At 41.0% G+C, this 15906-nt stretch overlaps 3 protein-coding genes across 3 annotated transcripts; 2 read left to right on the top strand and 1 right to left on the bottom strand.

Annotated features, from left to right (window-relative positions):
- Positions 1 to 163: 163 nt before the first annotated feature.
- Positions 164 to 1758, bottom strand: LOC145437283 (PIH1 domain-containing protein 1-like). The gene has a single exon (XM_080314477.1). It carries the CDS (start codon positions 1671 to 1673, stop codon positions 783 to 785), a length of 891 nt encoding a protein of 296 aa, XP_080170603.1. The 5' UTR covers positions 1674 to 1758; the 3' UTR covers positions 164 to 782.
- Positions 1759 to 3812: 2054 nt separating this feature from the next.
- Positions 3813 to 5889, top strand: LOC145437282 (NF-kappa-B inhibitor-like protein 1). The gene has a single exon (XM_080314475.1). It carries the CDS (start codon positions 4134 to 4136, stop codon positions 5214 to 5216), a length of 1083 nt encoding a protein of 360 aa, XP_080170601.1. The 5' UTR covers positions 3813 to 4133; the 3' UTR covers positions 5217 to 5889.
- A 999-nt stretch (positions 5890 to 6888) lies between these two features.
- Positions 6889 to 12105, top strand: LOC145437284 (lys-63-specific deubiquitinase BRCC36-like). The gene is made up of 7 exons (XM_080314478.1): positions 6889 to 7653; positions 7707 to 7823; positions 8443 to 8530; positions 8603 to 8694; positions 9092 to 9150; positions 9326 to 9457; positions 11454 to 12105. Exons 1-7 carry the CDS (start codon positions 7534 to 7536, stop codon positions 11677 to 11679), a joined length of 834 nt encoding a protein of 277 aa, XP_080170604.1. The 5' UTR covers positions 6889 to 7533; the 3' UTR covers positions 11680 to 12105.
- The last annotated feature ends 3801 nt before the right edge of the window (positions 12106 to 15906 follow it).

Genomic DNA, 15906 nt, shown 5'->3' with positions numbered 1-15906 from the left:
AAAATCCATCCAAAGAGATTTGTGTGATAAAAGAAAAAATTGAAAATGAAGAGAGGGTACTTTGAATGCTGTTTTGTATTAGAAATGATGCATAATATGATGTACCGATGTCTTTTAAAGCAGTGACTTCCAACCTATTGCTTCAAACCTGACCAGAAACTGGTCCAATATAGCAAACACCTGTATTTGGGGCCAACTCTTCAAAATAAAGGTATAGGACTATGTTGAGATGAGATATGTGTTACTACAGAAGAAAGAAATATCTGACTAGCATATGCTGAAACAATTCTTTGCGAGTTTCCTAGCAAGCCATCTCCTCTGTTGGCAACTGCAGGGCTGGATAAAGTTATTGATTGGTCCGTGTCGTACTTATAAAACAACCTTGCAGTCCAATTGTGAACCGAAAAATGAGTTGCTACAAACACAATTCGCCCATAAGCTACTAATGAATATGACATACAGCGCTTCAAGCTCCTGCGGTCATCTGCAACTGTCAGTCTTGTGGCGATGATTTTCTGGGGTTCTGAGTTACTCTGCATGACGTGAGCAACCTTGGACTTTCATAACATGCCATAGCGCGCACAATTGTCTGGAAATTTGCAAATCACAAATTTGCAAGCCTTGTTTGAAAAATAATTCAAACGGTAAAACAGGTGTTAAAGGTACTCAAAAGCCTACATGTATAAATCAGAGATCATTACTCGAATCGCCCAGCGCTAGTAATGGGTAGGCTTCCAAGTGGAACACATTCGTAAATAAGTACAAAATTTGTGATAATATATCTATGAAGGCTGTTGCACAGGCATTGTTACAGTAAGAACTTTAGTTTTGACGTTGAATTGTGAGCCACACTGGTTTTGCACGAGTCTGTATGGTAGGAAGATGTCCAAATCATATAAATAAGGTTTCACAGTCATGACAAGCCTGTCTTCGCCGATATCTAACGAAATCGTTTTTGCCCTAATGGCTTTCGGTAGCATTATTTCAGCTATCAAAAACATCGGGTGTCCTTCCGCAGGCTCTTTCTGTATTGTGAATTTTGGCTTCTCCGCAGCGGGTGTGTGAACAGAAGGTGAAGTCCCGGGCATTTCTTGAATTAGAGTCTTTGTGCGCATGTACTGTTCTTGCAGGCTTCCTACAAACTTCTTTCTCTTGAGCATAATCCAATTCCGATCCAGTTCAACATTATATTTGTTATATACGCCCTCTATGACGATACTCATGAAAAATCCCAGGAATACTTGGCTTCCGCGAATCTTCGCAAGGTAAGCTGGATTAATAATAACATCATAGACAGAGCAGCCGTTGTTTTGCTTGTCCAACTCTGCATGAGCTTCGCCGATACTCATTGGAACTCGATAGTCGACGATAGCATTTTCGTCCTCAATAGACTCGACCAGTTCTTGTAGTTCTCTCTCTGTGATGTCTCGCGGCGTAGGAACTGTACTTGAAGTGCATACGTTGATAAATACTTTTTCGTTGCTTTTTACATTTTTGGTTTTCAAACAACACCCGGGAGTAGGCAGTACCTTCTCTTGCAATGCCTTTGTCGCTTCTTCAATGTCTTTGGCTTTCTCAGGATCTGTCTGCAGCAACTTATTGTACATTTCCACTAAGTCTTCTTCAGACGGGGCTGAATTTCCAGCATTAAGCAGCTCATCACTTATGTTCATGATGCCGAACGAGTTATCTTTCCTGGTAAGGATATCTATACGATTCACATGCTATACAAACCAGAGTCAGAAAACGAATGAAAATGAGGGGGAATACCCAAAAACAGTTTACTATGCAACTAAATGAACGTGGTGCACTTTAGCAAAAGTCCAAGAGGAGAAACCGCCGTCAGAAATCTAGTCTGCGACTTTCTACGATATGGGAACCTGCTGCGTCTGGTCCGTTGATGTATAATATGTATGACTATTGCATTCCCAAAATGTAATTATCCCAAAAATTATCGTACATAATAAAGTATAAGTTACTGTACCAGTGTATACCAATAACATATTAACTGCGATTGTGAATCAGCGATCAGATGAGACGCGGTATGTCTTGTCTAGGTCTAGGCAGTGTTACTGTTACTCACAGTTATATGTGTGCTTGTAATTGAGTTTCTATATGTAAGATGTGATTTATTAGGCTCAGAAATTATATAAGTTATATTCCGCAAGAAAGTTACTGTATTATTATTATTCGGGGTAGGCTTATACATTGACAAATGCAAAACCTCCAAGTTGCCTGTTCGGACCCAACATGTTTCGGCAATGTTTGCAGGTATTTTGTGTACCTGGAATTCGGCTATATCTGGTTTATACTTGAAATCTATGACTATTAGATTAAAAAAAGATATACCATATCATCCGTAATAAAGAAATATTAGGCACGGATTTATCTTGCAAGAAATAGGCAAGAATCTTGCAAATCGGCAAGGTCCGATTTCAACTTGCAAATGACCAATAAGGGACGAAACACACGACATGGTGGGGTTATCAGCATCCCAGTTGAGTAATACCCAGATGCCCCCCTCTCAACCCTAACGTTGCTAAACCCTAACCTACCCCTGGTCTGGCCCTAACGTCCGTAAATCACCACATTGTTTATGGTCAGCCTAAGAAATATATATACCTGGCGGCTGCTGGCGACCTGCCAATTTATTGTGTGTAATAGCCTATTGCCTGCATTTCATTGATCTATCCTTCGTGCTAATGTTGATTGTTCTGTGCTATTTGTCAATCACGGGAATTCAATGTGAAAAAAAACGTATAATTTCAAATTTTACCATTTGGGTCCGCGTTCCGTCGATTACCAGTGAACCCGTCCCTCGGTGAACCCGTCCCTCGGTGAACCCGGCCCTCGATGAATTCCGCCCTTGGGAAATTTTGTATTCACCGGCAACCCTAATATCCCACCTCCGGCAACCCTAATATCCTACCCCAACCCTGATGTCCCCCCACCGGCAACCCTAATATCCCACCTCCGGGAACCCTAATATCCTAACCCTAACCCTAATGTCCCCCCACCGGCAACCCTAATATCCTAACCCTAATCGCAATCCTAATATCCCACCTCAGGCAACCCTAATATCCCACCTCCGGCTACCCTAATATCCTAACCCTAACCCTGATGTCCCCCCACCGGCAACCCTAATATCCTAACCCTAATATCCCACCTCCGGCAACCCTAATATCCTACCGTAACCCTAATATCCCCCCTCCCCCAACCCTAATATCCTAACCCTAATATCCCACCTCCACCAACCCTAATATCCCCCCTCCCCCGACCCTAGTATCCTACCCGAACCCAGTGTCCCACTCCCCGAACCCTAATGTCTCCCCCCCACCCTACCCAACCCTAACACCCCACCTCAACCTACAGTTGCAATAACGAGCTGACCACGTGTGGTTGATATGTGAGCAATAACAATCGTTGGGATATATTTTTCATCTGAACAAGTCACACACAATATACAATGCGATAAGACCCAATGCGATGTCATGAACAGATACGAGGATGTCGCACGTCCGCCCCTCGCCAAGTCAATTCAACAATGAGCCGACCACGCAATCGTGATCACGTGATCTGATCACTCCGTGACTGCGTGATCTACGCATGCCCTGACCTCCTTACAAGATCGACAAATCAGTTGATAATAACATTATTAGTTTAATAATTCATATTAATACTTGTTAATACACTTAATTTCAAAATTTCCTGAGGGCGGAATTCACCGAGGGCCGAGTTCATCGAGGGCCGAGTTCACCGAGGGACGGGTTCACTGGCAACCGTTCCGTCATGTTGTAACGACGTCACATCCATTGTCAAAGTTGTATGAACTCGCCAAGCAAAATTACTCGCGCTTCATGGTCATTTCGCTATGATTAGTTTTAGTATAACGTAGCATGCCATTCAGATCAACAACAACCATTTTTTTCAATGTTTGCCTGTAGAATATTTTTGGTGTGAAATTACTATTTCCTTAACATTTATAGTCATTTACAGCCACTGTAGGGCTACTTGTAGGACTATTATATCATATTGAGTAGCCTACTCACATACCGTAGCTCTAATAACTCATCGAACCCTAATTTTTAGCGCCCTAGTCCTCTAGATCGATTAGTGAGTGGCTAGACTGTACTATGAGGCCCGACCAGAGGAAAGTAATCAAACATGTTCAAAGCGGCTCTCTACTCAAGTTGAAGACCTTGCTGGAAAAGCTCAACGGCAAGACGAAACAAAATTTCAATGTAAACTTCAAAGTCAACGATATCGGCCGAACTCCGTTGCATATTGCGTGTTTACTGGGTGACGACGCCGTAGTACGCTGTCTTCTAAAGCACGGCGCTTCAAGCAGCGTCTTGGATCGAAATAGAGACACTCCAGTACACATAGCGGCTCAGTTTATCTACGATGACGGAAATTACGAAGACTACAAGTTGCTGATTGAGCCTTTAATACGAAAAGTCCCGGAATTATTATCGCAAAGTAACAAAAACGGAGATACGCCTTCTGGGATATTGCTGAAAGCTAGGGAGAAATACAAGCTCTTCAAGAAGTTAGAAAAAGAAGAAGAGGATGAGATACAAGAAAAATGGGACAAGGAAGAGGAGTGGAAGCGGAAAATCCAGTCTGAAACCGAAGCGGACCATTACGAGACGGAAGGCAAATATACTGCGTCATCGTCTGTAGAAAATGACTATCAAACTTATGATCAATGGGCTGACAGAATGTTCCAAGAGTACCAACGCAAAAACATCGGTATGAAAAATCGCAAACGCCGAAAGGAATACCAACACAGAAAGAGGAGAGAAGAAATGGACGATATCGCGGCGCACTTGCTGCGGGACCAAGACCATCGTGTTGCCCAAGTCAAGCGGATGAAAACGGAAGTAATGGCGCAGAAACGGCAACGTTACGAAAAGAAAATAGCCGATTTGAAATCGTCAGACTCGAAACTGTGGTTCCGCGACATACCCTGGCCGTGTCAGGGCAATGCCGCCGAGATGGTGGAAGTCTTGCTTAGCAATTTGAGCGCGGAGAGCAACAACGGGCAAAGGAAGAAGACTATCGTGAAGCAGCTTGTGTTATGGCATCCGGATAAATTCGAGCAGCGTTGCGGCGATAGGCTGGCGGAGAAGGATAGAGAACGTATACTGGAAACTGTTAAGGCGATAACGCAAGAGCTTAATAAACATCTCCAGGCTTTGCGTTCGGAGGAATGAGAGGAACGGCTATGAAGCTGCCGAAGCTGGTGATTTCGAGCTGTTGCCCGTGGATTCACGTGGCACTGACACGCGAGTGAGGTGTGAATGAATGCGAGCAAAAATGAAAGCAGATATGCAACCGCCTTCGAATTACCATCCTTCCAGCAGGACTATGATTATGATTGGATTTTCAAACTGGCCGTGTTGCACCATTGAAAGATTTCACCATTTCAAAACATAAAATTTCCCAGTGCCCCAATACTATAGCAAATGGACGTGAAATTGATTATTTTTTAACAAAACGACATGGGTGTGTAAATTCTGGGACGGCATCCTGGTATTTTGTAGCTGGCCGTTATTTTTCTGTTTTGCAGTGCAATCTGTGGTACCGTAAACCGGGGTAACTTTGGACTTAAGGGTAACTTTGGACACTAAGCAGGAAAAGATTTAAATGGTTATTGATGGAAAAGGGTTGTCGCTGGATGTCCAATTCTTTTTCATGTGGCAACAGTACCACAAGTAGTCTCAATAGAAGGTGGATTCATTTCACTACCATATAAACTTGACCCAACATTGATAAATTAATGGCGGGGGTCAATTTCATCAAAATTAATGGCCAATAAACTTCTTACAACCAAACATAGATAGCATCTGATTCATAGATTGAAAACTTGGCAGCAGATACCTCTAAGCAGTCTTAATCCATGGCAAAAATTTCAGTGGGCTCACCCTTAGATCAATACAAGGAAATGTGATGTCCAAAGTTACCCCGTCAAATTTTATCAGAACGGGGTAACTTTGGACAGTGGAAAATGTAATATTTAGAGCTCTGGAAAGTGGCTGCTTCATGTGTGTCGAAGTGTATGGTCAACTATATTCCTTATTACCGGCCTGATGGCTTTTTAAAATGGAATGAGAAGGTTAATAAATTAGAGTTAGCCAAAATATGAAAAAATTGGTAGGCAATGAGCTGAGAGATTGTAATCGGGTGTAAGCTACTTCAAAAACTTATCACATACTCCTAGAGATGCGCCTGCTGAATACGGCATATCGTAAATTTCGACAAATATATCCATCAGAGGAGATAGGAAAGGGAAAGTGTATCTTTTAAAGAACAGTAATATATTTGAAATCGGCAATAAATCACGTTAACATGTTTAACGTTCGCTGTCGATTGCTGACACTGCCAGTGGGATACCCCTTATCACCATACGTTATTTATAAGTCCCAATTGGCGAAGGCATGAGGGAAATTGAGATAAGAGATGAATAAGGGCCCATTAGCCTTCATAAATTACCTATATATATATTTTTTTGGGGGGGAGGGGGATTAGGTAAAAATCATGCAATAGGCCGGACATATACTATTTTGTTTCAGTTTTAGCCACTGTTCTCATCAACTCTTACCAAATACGCCTCATTTACGAGGTTTCATAAACAATTGAGTGTAAAGGCATACAAAAAACTACATTGTCCAAAGTTACCCCACATGCAGGGATAACTTTGGACACGGATAATTTACAAAAATAAGTTACTTATTTATGACCATGAAGATTTTGGATTAGGTAATTCTAATCTATGCTCCATGACCCCTAAAAAACACAAAACTTGCCTCCCCTACACCCCAGCATTTCCGAGATACAAAGCGGAATTGTTGAAAATTGTCCAAAGTTACCCCTGTTTACGGTACGGTACAATTACTCGAAGTGGGAATTTGGATTCTTCTGGCTAACGATGTAATTTTCAATTACCCACACATTTTCCCTATCAATCTGGTTTCTAATTGCTGTAAGGTAATGAACCTCCGTTGATATTCAATATCATAGGAGGATGTTCCAGAGATAGAATGATCACATACCGGGCATTTTGTAAATTGAATTATCAGCGAATGAATGTTTTGTTGTTATCGTTGTAAAGTACTTACAAAGGCTACTCGGAGCGCTATTCAAGCACTCTTTTTCACCTACTTGGGATTTCGGTGACTACTTGAACGCCTTTAAAAGATTCTGTAATGTCGGTAGTATTTGTTGACTGTGTCGGGTGGAATTATGGTATTATTATATATGTGTTGCACTATTCATGATCGATACTGTGTAGCATATACAAACCCTTGAAAATCCACAACTCACAGCTCGAAATTATGGATAAAGAACCTCTTTTGGCATACGATACAACATGTTATATGTACTGATCTTTGCTGTTGTGCTTTCAAATGGTTACAGGTGTATTTAGAATACTTGACTGCACTACGATGGAGTGAATATGTCAGCCTTACAAAATACGGCTGTCAGTTTTGCTTGATTTTAAAGTTTTCGAATCAACACTGCACAACTGCCATGGGATCGGTGCGCGCTGTTGTGCTCGAAGCTGACGCTCATTACGCTTGTCTCACTCATGCGCTTTCCAACGAAGAGGAAGAAGTCATGGGCCTCTGTATCGGAGACGTCGTGGAAACCGTAAGTCGAACGTGGGTTCATTCTCTACATTGTTTACAAATCGAAAATTCCAGGAAGCCGGCTGCGATGTGTACGTGACGGCCACAATGTCGCTGCGTAGACTCGACAAGCGGAAAGACAGGGTCGAAATATCCGTCGAGCAACTATCGAACGCTTCGACCAAAGTCGAGATATCCTTTTTCAATGTTGTAGCAATTTCAAGTGTCGTGCACCTGCATGATGTGATTAAAGCTCGTACAAAAATTGGTTCGTGTGGCATCGATTTTTGTGTTTTTATACTCAGGAGGTCATTCAACAAGGGGTTGACTGCTCAATTATCCGATTCCGAGTCAAATCTTGTTAGCATTGGAGACTAACTCGGAAGTACGGTAGGGGTGTTACGCACCTGGGTGAACCGAGCACCACCTATTGTGACTCCATTCAGTATTATTGACCTAGAAAGTTCAAAAATGTGTTATTTTTAGCGGCCACAAGGAAAACAATGCCTGTCACACGTCATCACAATTATTTTGTAATTCTATGCACTTACGCTACTAATCACTAGTGATGCTCGGATTCTAGTTCTGGAACCGATGTGCACAGCCATGCTAGTAAGGAATGAGTCTTATATGCAGGTATTGAATTATCAAGGGTTTCCGGTCACACTTTCTCTGTTCACTACGATTATCATAATATCAAATTTGACCTATGTCTTAGAGACTGCACTCTATAACATGAATTTGTCTGCCCTATCGCTCGATATGCGAACAAACATTTCTGTGAGATTTTATTCCTTGACTGCGTCCAAACGAGATGTCTCTTCAGCACGGTAAAAGAATGCGCATCGTCGGTTGGTACCACTCTCATCCGAAAATAACAGTTTGGCCTTCACACGTCGGTAATGAGATGATGTCTTTTTGTTACTTGGCAACAAGATGTCAGTTGAAATCATATGTTTAATACCTCGTAGACACTGACACTCAAGCTGTGTATCAGATGATGGACGATACGTTTATCGGGCTTATCTTCTCTTGCTTCAACGAGGACAAGTCTAGTTTGGAAGTAAGTTTATGTTAAGGAACTGTGTGTCAACTCTTGGGGCCTCAATATCTTTCTATTTATACTTGCAACTTACTCAAGTGATTATGTTTTTCAACTAATTACTTCTACCGGAACTGTTTCTTGGAGAAACATTGTGCTTTTAACGCTTCTGATTTTGAAAGTAGTTTTGAGAGTGAAGTTGTAAGAACAGCATGATACGGTACGATAACTGAATATCTTTTCGAAAAGTGTACTTATTGGAGTATTCATGAGTTATTTCTACTGGAAATGTATCACAATTTTTATATCGACAGAAAATATCACTTTATCCGCTGAAATCTGTAGTTTCATTCCCAATTTACTCATGACTGCTCGAGTTCAGTGATATTGAAATAACCTTTTTTTGTCATTTTGCCAGCAATCCGTCCACGTTACTTGTTTTCAATCTGTACCGGCATCGCATCAAAGCACTGTGAGGTGAGTCTGGTGTTACAGTACCGTTGCAGGCGTAGCTATGCATAGGAGGGAGATATCAAACAATTTCCTACCAGTGCTAAGCTTTTTCAAAATCAATTTCGCATTGTCAAATTTTCGTGTTCAATTTGTGTATCTTACAATCTCTGATGATTTCACAAGTCTTACACATTTTTAGGCATGACAGCATTGCCATTCCCATCGTTATCACCCATGGAACGGAAACCCGGCAACATAATTCAGCGGCTTTGAAAGAACTGCCCAAGATAATAATGCAAGAAGAGTGTGACATGTTTCGGAAAGCCAACAGGTAGATAACATCACCGCGTGTCTAAGTCTCTGATTTAATTTGAGTAGAACTTCATCGTGTTACTTCTACTGATGCGAAATACCAATGCTGGGCCCAGTCACAGGTAAACGGGTAGGTTTACAGTGGGAAGGGCATCCGTCAAATCATTGTTCAAGCAATCCGCTGTGTGAACCTCACAACCGGGAGTAGCCACAAGACTTTCTCGCACACACTCACTTCAACTTGTACACGAGCATCATCTGCGAGAATCCGGTGTTGGGATGACTCGATTCACCCTTTTCGTATGACTTGACTTGCCGTATCAGAAATGTGGATTGACTCGTGACTGGGAGTAAATTTCACGAGTCAATTTCAAGTCATCAAGTAATTGGTGTCGAATAAAATCACTGTATCTTACATATGTTCGGATCGTTTACGAAACGGTGGTGTCACCCAATAATTCAATGACCGTGCGTTTTACTGAGCCTCCATCGTTTTCTCACAAATAAATTGACCGCAAACGAAGTGATCGAAGCTTACAGCTTACATTGTCGTAAACTAGAATAGTAAAGTAATTTAACAGCAAAATGTGTACTTCTACTCTCTGTTCTCTGTTCTTACCTTAACCAAACCTTGTTTTATTGAAATCGAAAATAGTTTATATAGTCCCCAACCATTGGCGCAGGCTGGAATTGTATCATATCAATTTGTAAACGGGTAATGTATTGCATCTTATCAATTCGTTTCTTTTCTCTATTTTGGCTGGTAACTGTAAACTGAGGCTATGCAATTACTTACGTAGTTCAGCAGTTATACGTATATGTGAGCGGTACAGCGCTTCCTTGCGTGTATATTGAACTCTGAATTCGTTCATCGGTTCAAAATTAATGACCACTCAATCTGTATTTCAGACAGCTAGCAAAATGCAATGACATAATCATGTCTCGTACTTCGGAAAGGCAACGTGACTTGAATTGTGACTTGACTTGAGTCAAAATGTGCAATGACTCGTGACTCGAAGGTAGTGACTTGATCCCAACACTGCGACAACCTCAAATTGCAACCGCATCTGTGCCCATTGGGCACCGCCAAGAATCGATATCACTGGCTCTCTGCTCACTAACTTCTCTCCTCAGTTCTCTGTTTAGCACTGCTGTCTGATCGCCAGACGTGGTCAAAGTAGCAGTGTGGAGTAGACGCTGAAGTTATGAAGGAAATATCTACTTGGTTACAAGTAGACGTTGAATTTTCCAAGTTGTGTCATAATTACTTGAAGTGGAAGTGGAAAATGATGGAATGAAAAGTATATTTCAGCTACTTTCAAAATAGCAGCAATAATCCAATAATCTTCACGGCCACTGCAGAATAACTGACTAGGGTTGCACTTATTTTCAACCAAAGTTGCATTTATTCACAAGTTTTTTTTAATAGGGTAAGAGATACTCTGAAGGCTCCGTTGTATAACCCAACAGTTTAAGATTTGCAGAGTGTCTGCATGTTCCATTTCTTTCTTTGCTTCTCAATTGATCATGCATACATATTATGTTCTTCAGGTTTGAAACCTACATGACAGCATTTTGCTCTTAGCTCTTGCGTAGTTGTCACATTTTGTACTTTCCCATTTCACTAACGCCCCTGGGAGACTGCAGTAAATTACATTTTCTCCGATATGCAGCAAGGAATAACACAATGCTGAAATAATTTTCCGCAAAAAGCCAAACAGCAAAGCGATAACCCACCCCTCATCTCTGCCTTGGACTGTCATCTTAACATAGTTTAGCTATGTCAGCAAAGCTCGACCACGAAATACTATATACACAACCTGTTTCTGTTTTGCGGGATTGGCCAAAAGCCAAGTCATACTCCCATTTCTAATTTAGTTGCTTGTCACCACAATCATCATCAGATGCTTTAGTATGCTTATCACCACAAATTGAAATTGCTGTTACCGCCTGTGTACTGTGTCCTGTGTCTAATAAGATTCATAAAATAATAATAATGGTATAATTTTTCACAGCTGCAAAACCGATTTCATGACAACTCTCCACAACAGTTCAGTACACGTACAAGCGCTTAGCAAACTCAACAGCCATTTCTTACTGCCGTTGCTGAAGGTCACTGCTAGAAGTAATCTAACCGCAAAGAAGAGGTTGAAGGACGTTACACATGAAAATGAAGAGTTGAGAAGAAAAGTTACTGAACTGCAAGCAGAAATGAAGGAACTGTTACGCACAGCAGAATGAGAGAATTTTGTGCGGTCTTGTACAATGGATATATATCTAGAAACCTTTCTGTAAAATCTTGCGTTAAATATGGATCGAGCCATAAGTCGGAATAAGGTCATGCAGCATTAATTCATTGTGATGTTACCGCATGCAATCACTGGTCCTAAATAGTATCGTTGGCCTTTACTGAATAAATAATACCTTTCATGAAAATCGATATCTTCGTGCATATCTCAAATCTTGAGTGTGTTATCCGCTTTTTCATAATTTACCGTTTCATGTTTTTGGCGCGACTTTCAGTAGCATTTGTAGAAATCACAATTATGTAAGATACGTTTAACTGCAATGTTAGTTGTTTTCTGTTCGTTAAAATTTAAACTTCAACTTTCTATTTGATTATATTTACTTCATGTATGAGAATAAAACGCCTGTGATGCAATTGTATTTTCTGGTATCTTGAAATTTGCATTCCTGGCCAAATCAGTTACTGGCACTGATGGGCTTGGCTAACTGTTCGTGACTAGGGCTGGGCAAAATCGAGTACCCGAGTGATTCGATTCTGAATCACGTAAAATGATTCGAGTCGAGTAATCGAGTATCACTCATTATGACGTCATAGCAGAATATTATTTCAAATATGTACCTTTTAAGCGACCACAAAGAATATACTGCCTGTTATCCATCATATTAAGGATACTTTGTTATTTTTTTTCGACCATACCGATTTCATTGCACTTGGTGACAATATTGTGGGATGATCATGACTTTGGAAATGTGCTATTTCCAGTCACGTTCGTAGCTTTGTACTTCATGTTTCGTATGCTACGATACGGCCAATCAAGGTTTCAAGGCTTCAATAGTGAAATTAGCATAAACTCGTTGAGCGTTGATAAACTCCTCGTTAATAAATCAACTTTCAGTGGCGAGGAGCGTATAATTTCAGTACTCGAAAAAATCGTTTTTTACTACTCTACTCGAATCATTAAAATTAATACTCGATTCAGATTCGAGTACTCGAATCATTGTGCCCAGCCAAGGGCGTAGCCAGAAAAAATATTTGAGGGGGGCGAAAAATTCGATGACGTAACCCCCCCCCCCCCTTGAAGATAAGAAAAAAATAGGTGAAACAACGATGGTCTTGGCCCTTATTGTATGATTACCACAACATCCGGGGCGATCGTTATACATATATTCCACTCACAGATATAAAGTGATGTTATAATAATATGATTGTGGAAAACTCGGGCGCCAACACTTTCGCGCGAAGCGCGCAGATTTTTCAAGGTTAAATGAAATAAATTGGTTTATTATATTGTTACTTGCATATTGTAAATACGTTTTCATTATCAGATTTACCGGTAAGGCTGATAGAAGTGGTGTCATCGAATATTCAGGGGCACTCAATTATGCAACTGGAACTGTATGTTCATGTTCATACAGGGCCGTAAGAGCACTTCGTCAGCCCCCCCCCAAACGTTGGTCTTGGGCCCCCATATGACGATAATCCGAACTTCTGGGGGCTTTGCCCCCCCAGGCTATCCGCTGTTTACCACAACTTGTCATCTAGATTGGGGCCGTTCACTGAGGCAGCGTATCACGCCGAGTCGCGCGAAGCGCCAAAAATTTCTATAATTCTTGATTGAATCGGTCAATATGATAGGGAATTGCATATATATTGCTATCAATTTTTATTCTCTCTCTGCTCACGTAATCAGATTTACAGATAGAACTGAGTGATGTGTCTTGGAAACTGTAGGGCACGTTGATATGACTCCGTAACATGATGTTACGATGTTTCTCGCTGCCGATCGTTCTGGTACACTTCTAGGAGTCGCAAGTTACATGGCCCAAAACTTTATATGTCTTGCTAAATCGTGGCTCTGTTATGGCCAACGCCGACATGCCCATCTTTATAAATGTTGCGAGATATTTGGCAACTTGAAATCGCGTATAGCGCGAAAATATTTTGAAAAACTTGCATAAATTTTCAAAAAAATACTCTATAATATATAATTAATTTATAGGTAATTTACGAAAAAATTTTCCCCTTGGGCTCAAGCTCGCCTCCCAATGGGAGATTTGGGGTGCGGCAGTTGCGTTCCTGCACACGGCATGACCATTTATGAGTTGCTAGAAGGTGTGCGCCGGGCGGAACAGTTTTCATTTTCTTACTGTAGTTACTTCATGACCTGCGGAGAAAGCTGTCACCACTCAAAAGATCGCCCACACTCAAGGTCGTAGACAGAAAAACATTATTTTGTGGGGGAGGGGGTACACTAGGCTTACCATATTTTGGAAATCTAAAAAGAGGACACTTTTTCATAAATTTCCAACTATCAAAATCGGAGTAGAATTCTCAAAAACCGGTTAATTTTTCCCACTTTGTGACTGGTTAACTAAAAAAAAAAAGGTCATCTTTTCGCTCAGAGCTAAATTCACGTCTGTGCTAATATGTGGCATATCACTCGCAATTTGCTCTAAATCTGCTCTAAATCCTAAAAAAGAGGACAAAATCTCAAAAAATAGGACAAAATAGCGTCCTCTGAGGACACTTTCAAAAAAGTCAAAAAAGAGGACAAATCCTCTTAAAAGAGGACGTATGGTAAGCCTAGGGTACACCTCATGGGACCGTACATCCTTCCGTGGGCAATTTCATCACTGCCCATTATACATGCGATTCTTAGACGCACACACACACCCTATGGCGAAGCTTCCAGTTCTAAGTATAGCTTGTATTAGGAGATCGATTGACGAACGAGCCCAAATCGCTGACATTAAGTGATGAAAAATCAGTGTGAATTTCGAGCCTAGTGGCGCGGAGCGCAAAACTGTTTTGAATAAATGAATGACTTTGATCAATAATATCGGTCCATGTATATGAGCAAGTGGTGTCCATTCTGAATAATTACTTAGTTAAAGCAGGGTTGTTTAGTAACCTCTGGTAAAGATTGACGCTACTTTAAAGATTGGAATCGCTGATACATATCAGACCAAATTTAAAGAAAAACTTGGATCAAACTCGTGCGATTTCAAATTGGCACTTTTTAACAACGGGAGGTGGCGATATTTTCCTGTGCCAGTCGTATTTATGTCTTCGTCTGTCCCGGAACGGAAATTGCCGGAACTAATAGTCCCCCCATACTGAAGTGAAACCCCTAGACTCAATCAACCCAACGACTTCGGGCTATTCATGTGTATCTACGAGTATTGTTGTGTTCTCATAATTGAAAATGCAGCTAAACTGAATTATGATTATTTTCAGAATTTTATTTTAGTAAACCGATAAAATCAAGACATCTATGGGCACTATATCGCGCGAAGCGCGAAGAAATTGTTTCGGTCGCGTTCATCTGCCCCACAGTACTGTAATATTTATTGATTTTACGAAAATTTTCCAAAAATTTGGGGGGGGGCGATCGCCCCTTTTGCCCCTCCCTGGCTACGCCAATGTGCCCAGCCCTATTCGTGACTAAATGACTATATTGACGAAAAGTGGAACTTTTTCTGTCCACATCGATATGTGCTTCAGGTTCGGGATGTTAGTGGAACGATGTGATGTTGACTGTCACTCTTGACGTTAGAGCAGTGGTTCTCAACCTTTTTGTCTTCGCGGACCCCTTTTGGACTGTCACGGACCCCACGAAGTTTTAGTTCAAATCTAGCTCTATTATCGTGCAATCGTCATCTGTCTTGTTCAAATGATACCTGTAGCCTTAGTGATAAATGTTTCTTGCTGTACATTTATTATGGCATCCCTGTGTCACCAACCAGAGAGGAGATAAGAGAAAAAGCGGTCAAGCACGAGTGATATGGTCAATTGGTCATGCACAGTTAGGTAAGACATGACGTCATACCTTACTACTCAACAGGGAAGCATCATAATACATACAATAACCCACGTAACAAAAAATTAAAATGACTTTTCTTGAAAAATAAGACCGTACTAATCATGTAGAAATTGGGTTGACTTCTATATTTCAAAGCGAATTCCGCAACTGCATTTCTTGAAATACGTGGTTGTGTCTTGAAAATCAGCGCCTTCGATTTGATATGAGCGACTGCCAAAAATCCATTTCCACAAATATAGATGGTGGCGAATGTAATAATAACGCAGAGCGCTTCCGACGGCACATTTGGGTACGATCGCAACAAATTGACAAACATACTGGTCATAGCAGCTTATCTTAAAGGTCAACTGCATCTTATAAACAACTTCGCCTAATCATGTTCAGAATTTTTTTTCAT

This window comes from Botryllus schlosseri, chromosome 4 (genome assembly GCF_051294905.1).
Source record: "Botryllus schlosseri isolate E-star chromosome 4, Bs_hap1, whole genome shotgun sequence".
Classification (NCBI taxonomy): domain Eukaryota; kingdom Metazoa; phylum Chordata; class Ascidiacea; order Stolidobranchia; family Styelidae; genus Botryllus; species Botryllus schlosseri.
This window is presented reverse-complemented; position numbering and strand designations above follow the sequence as displayed.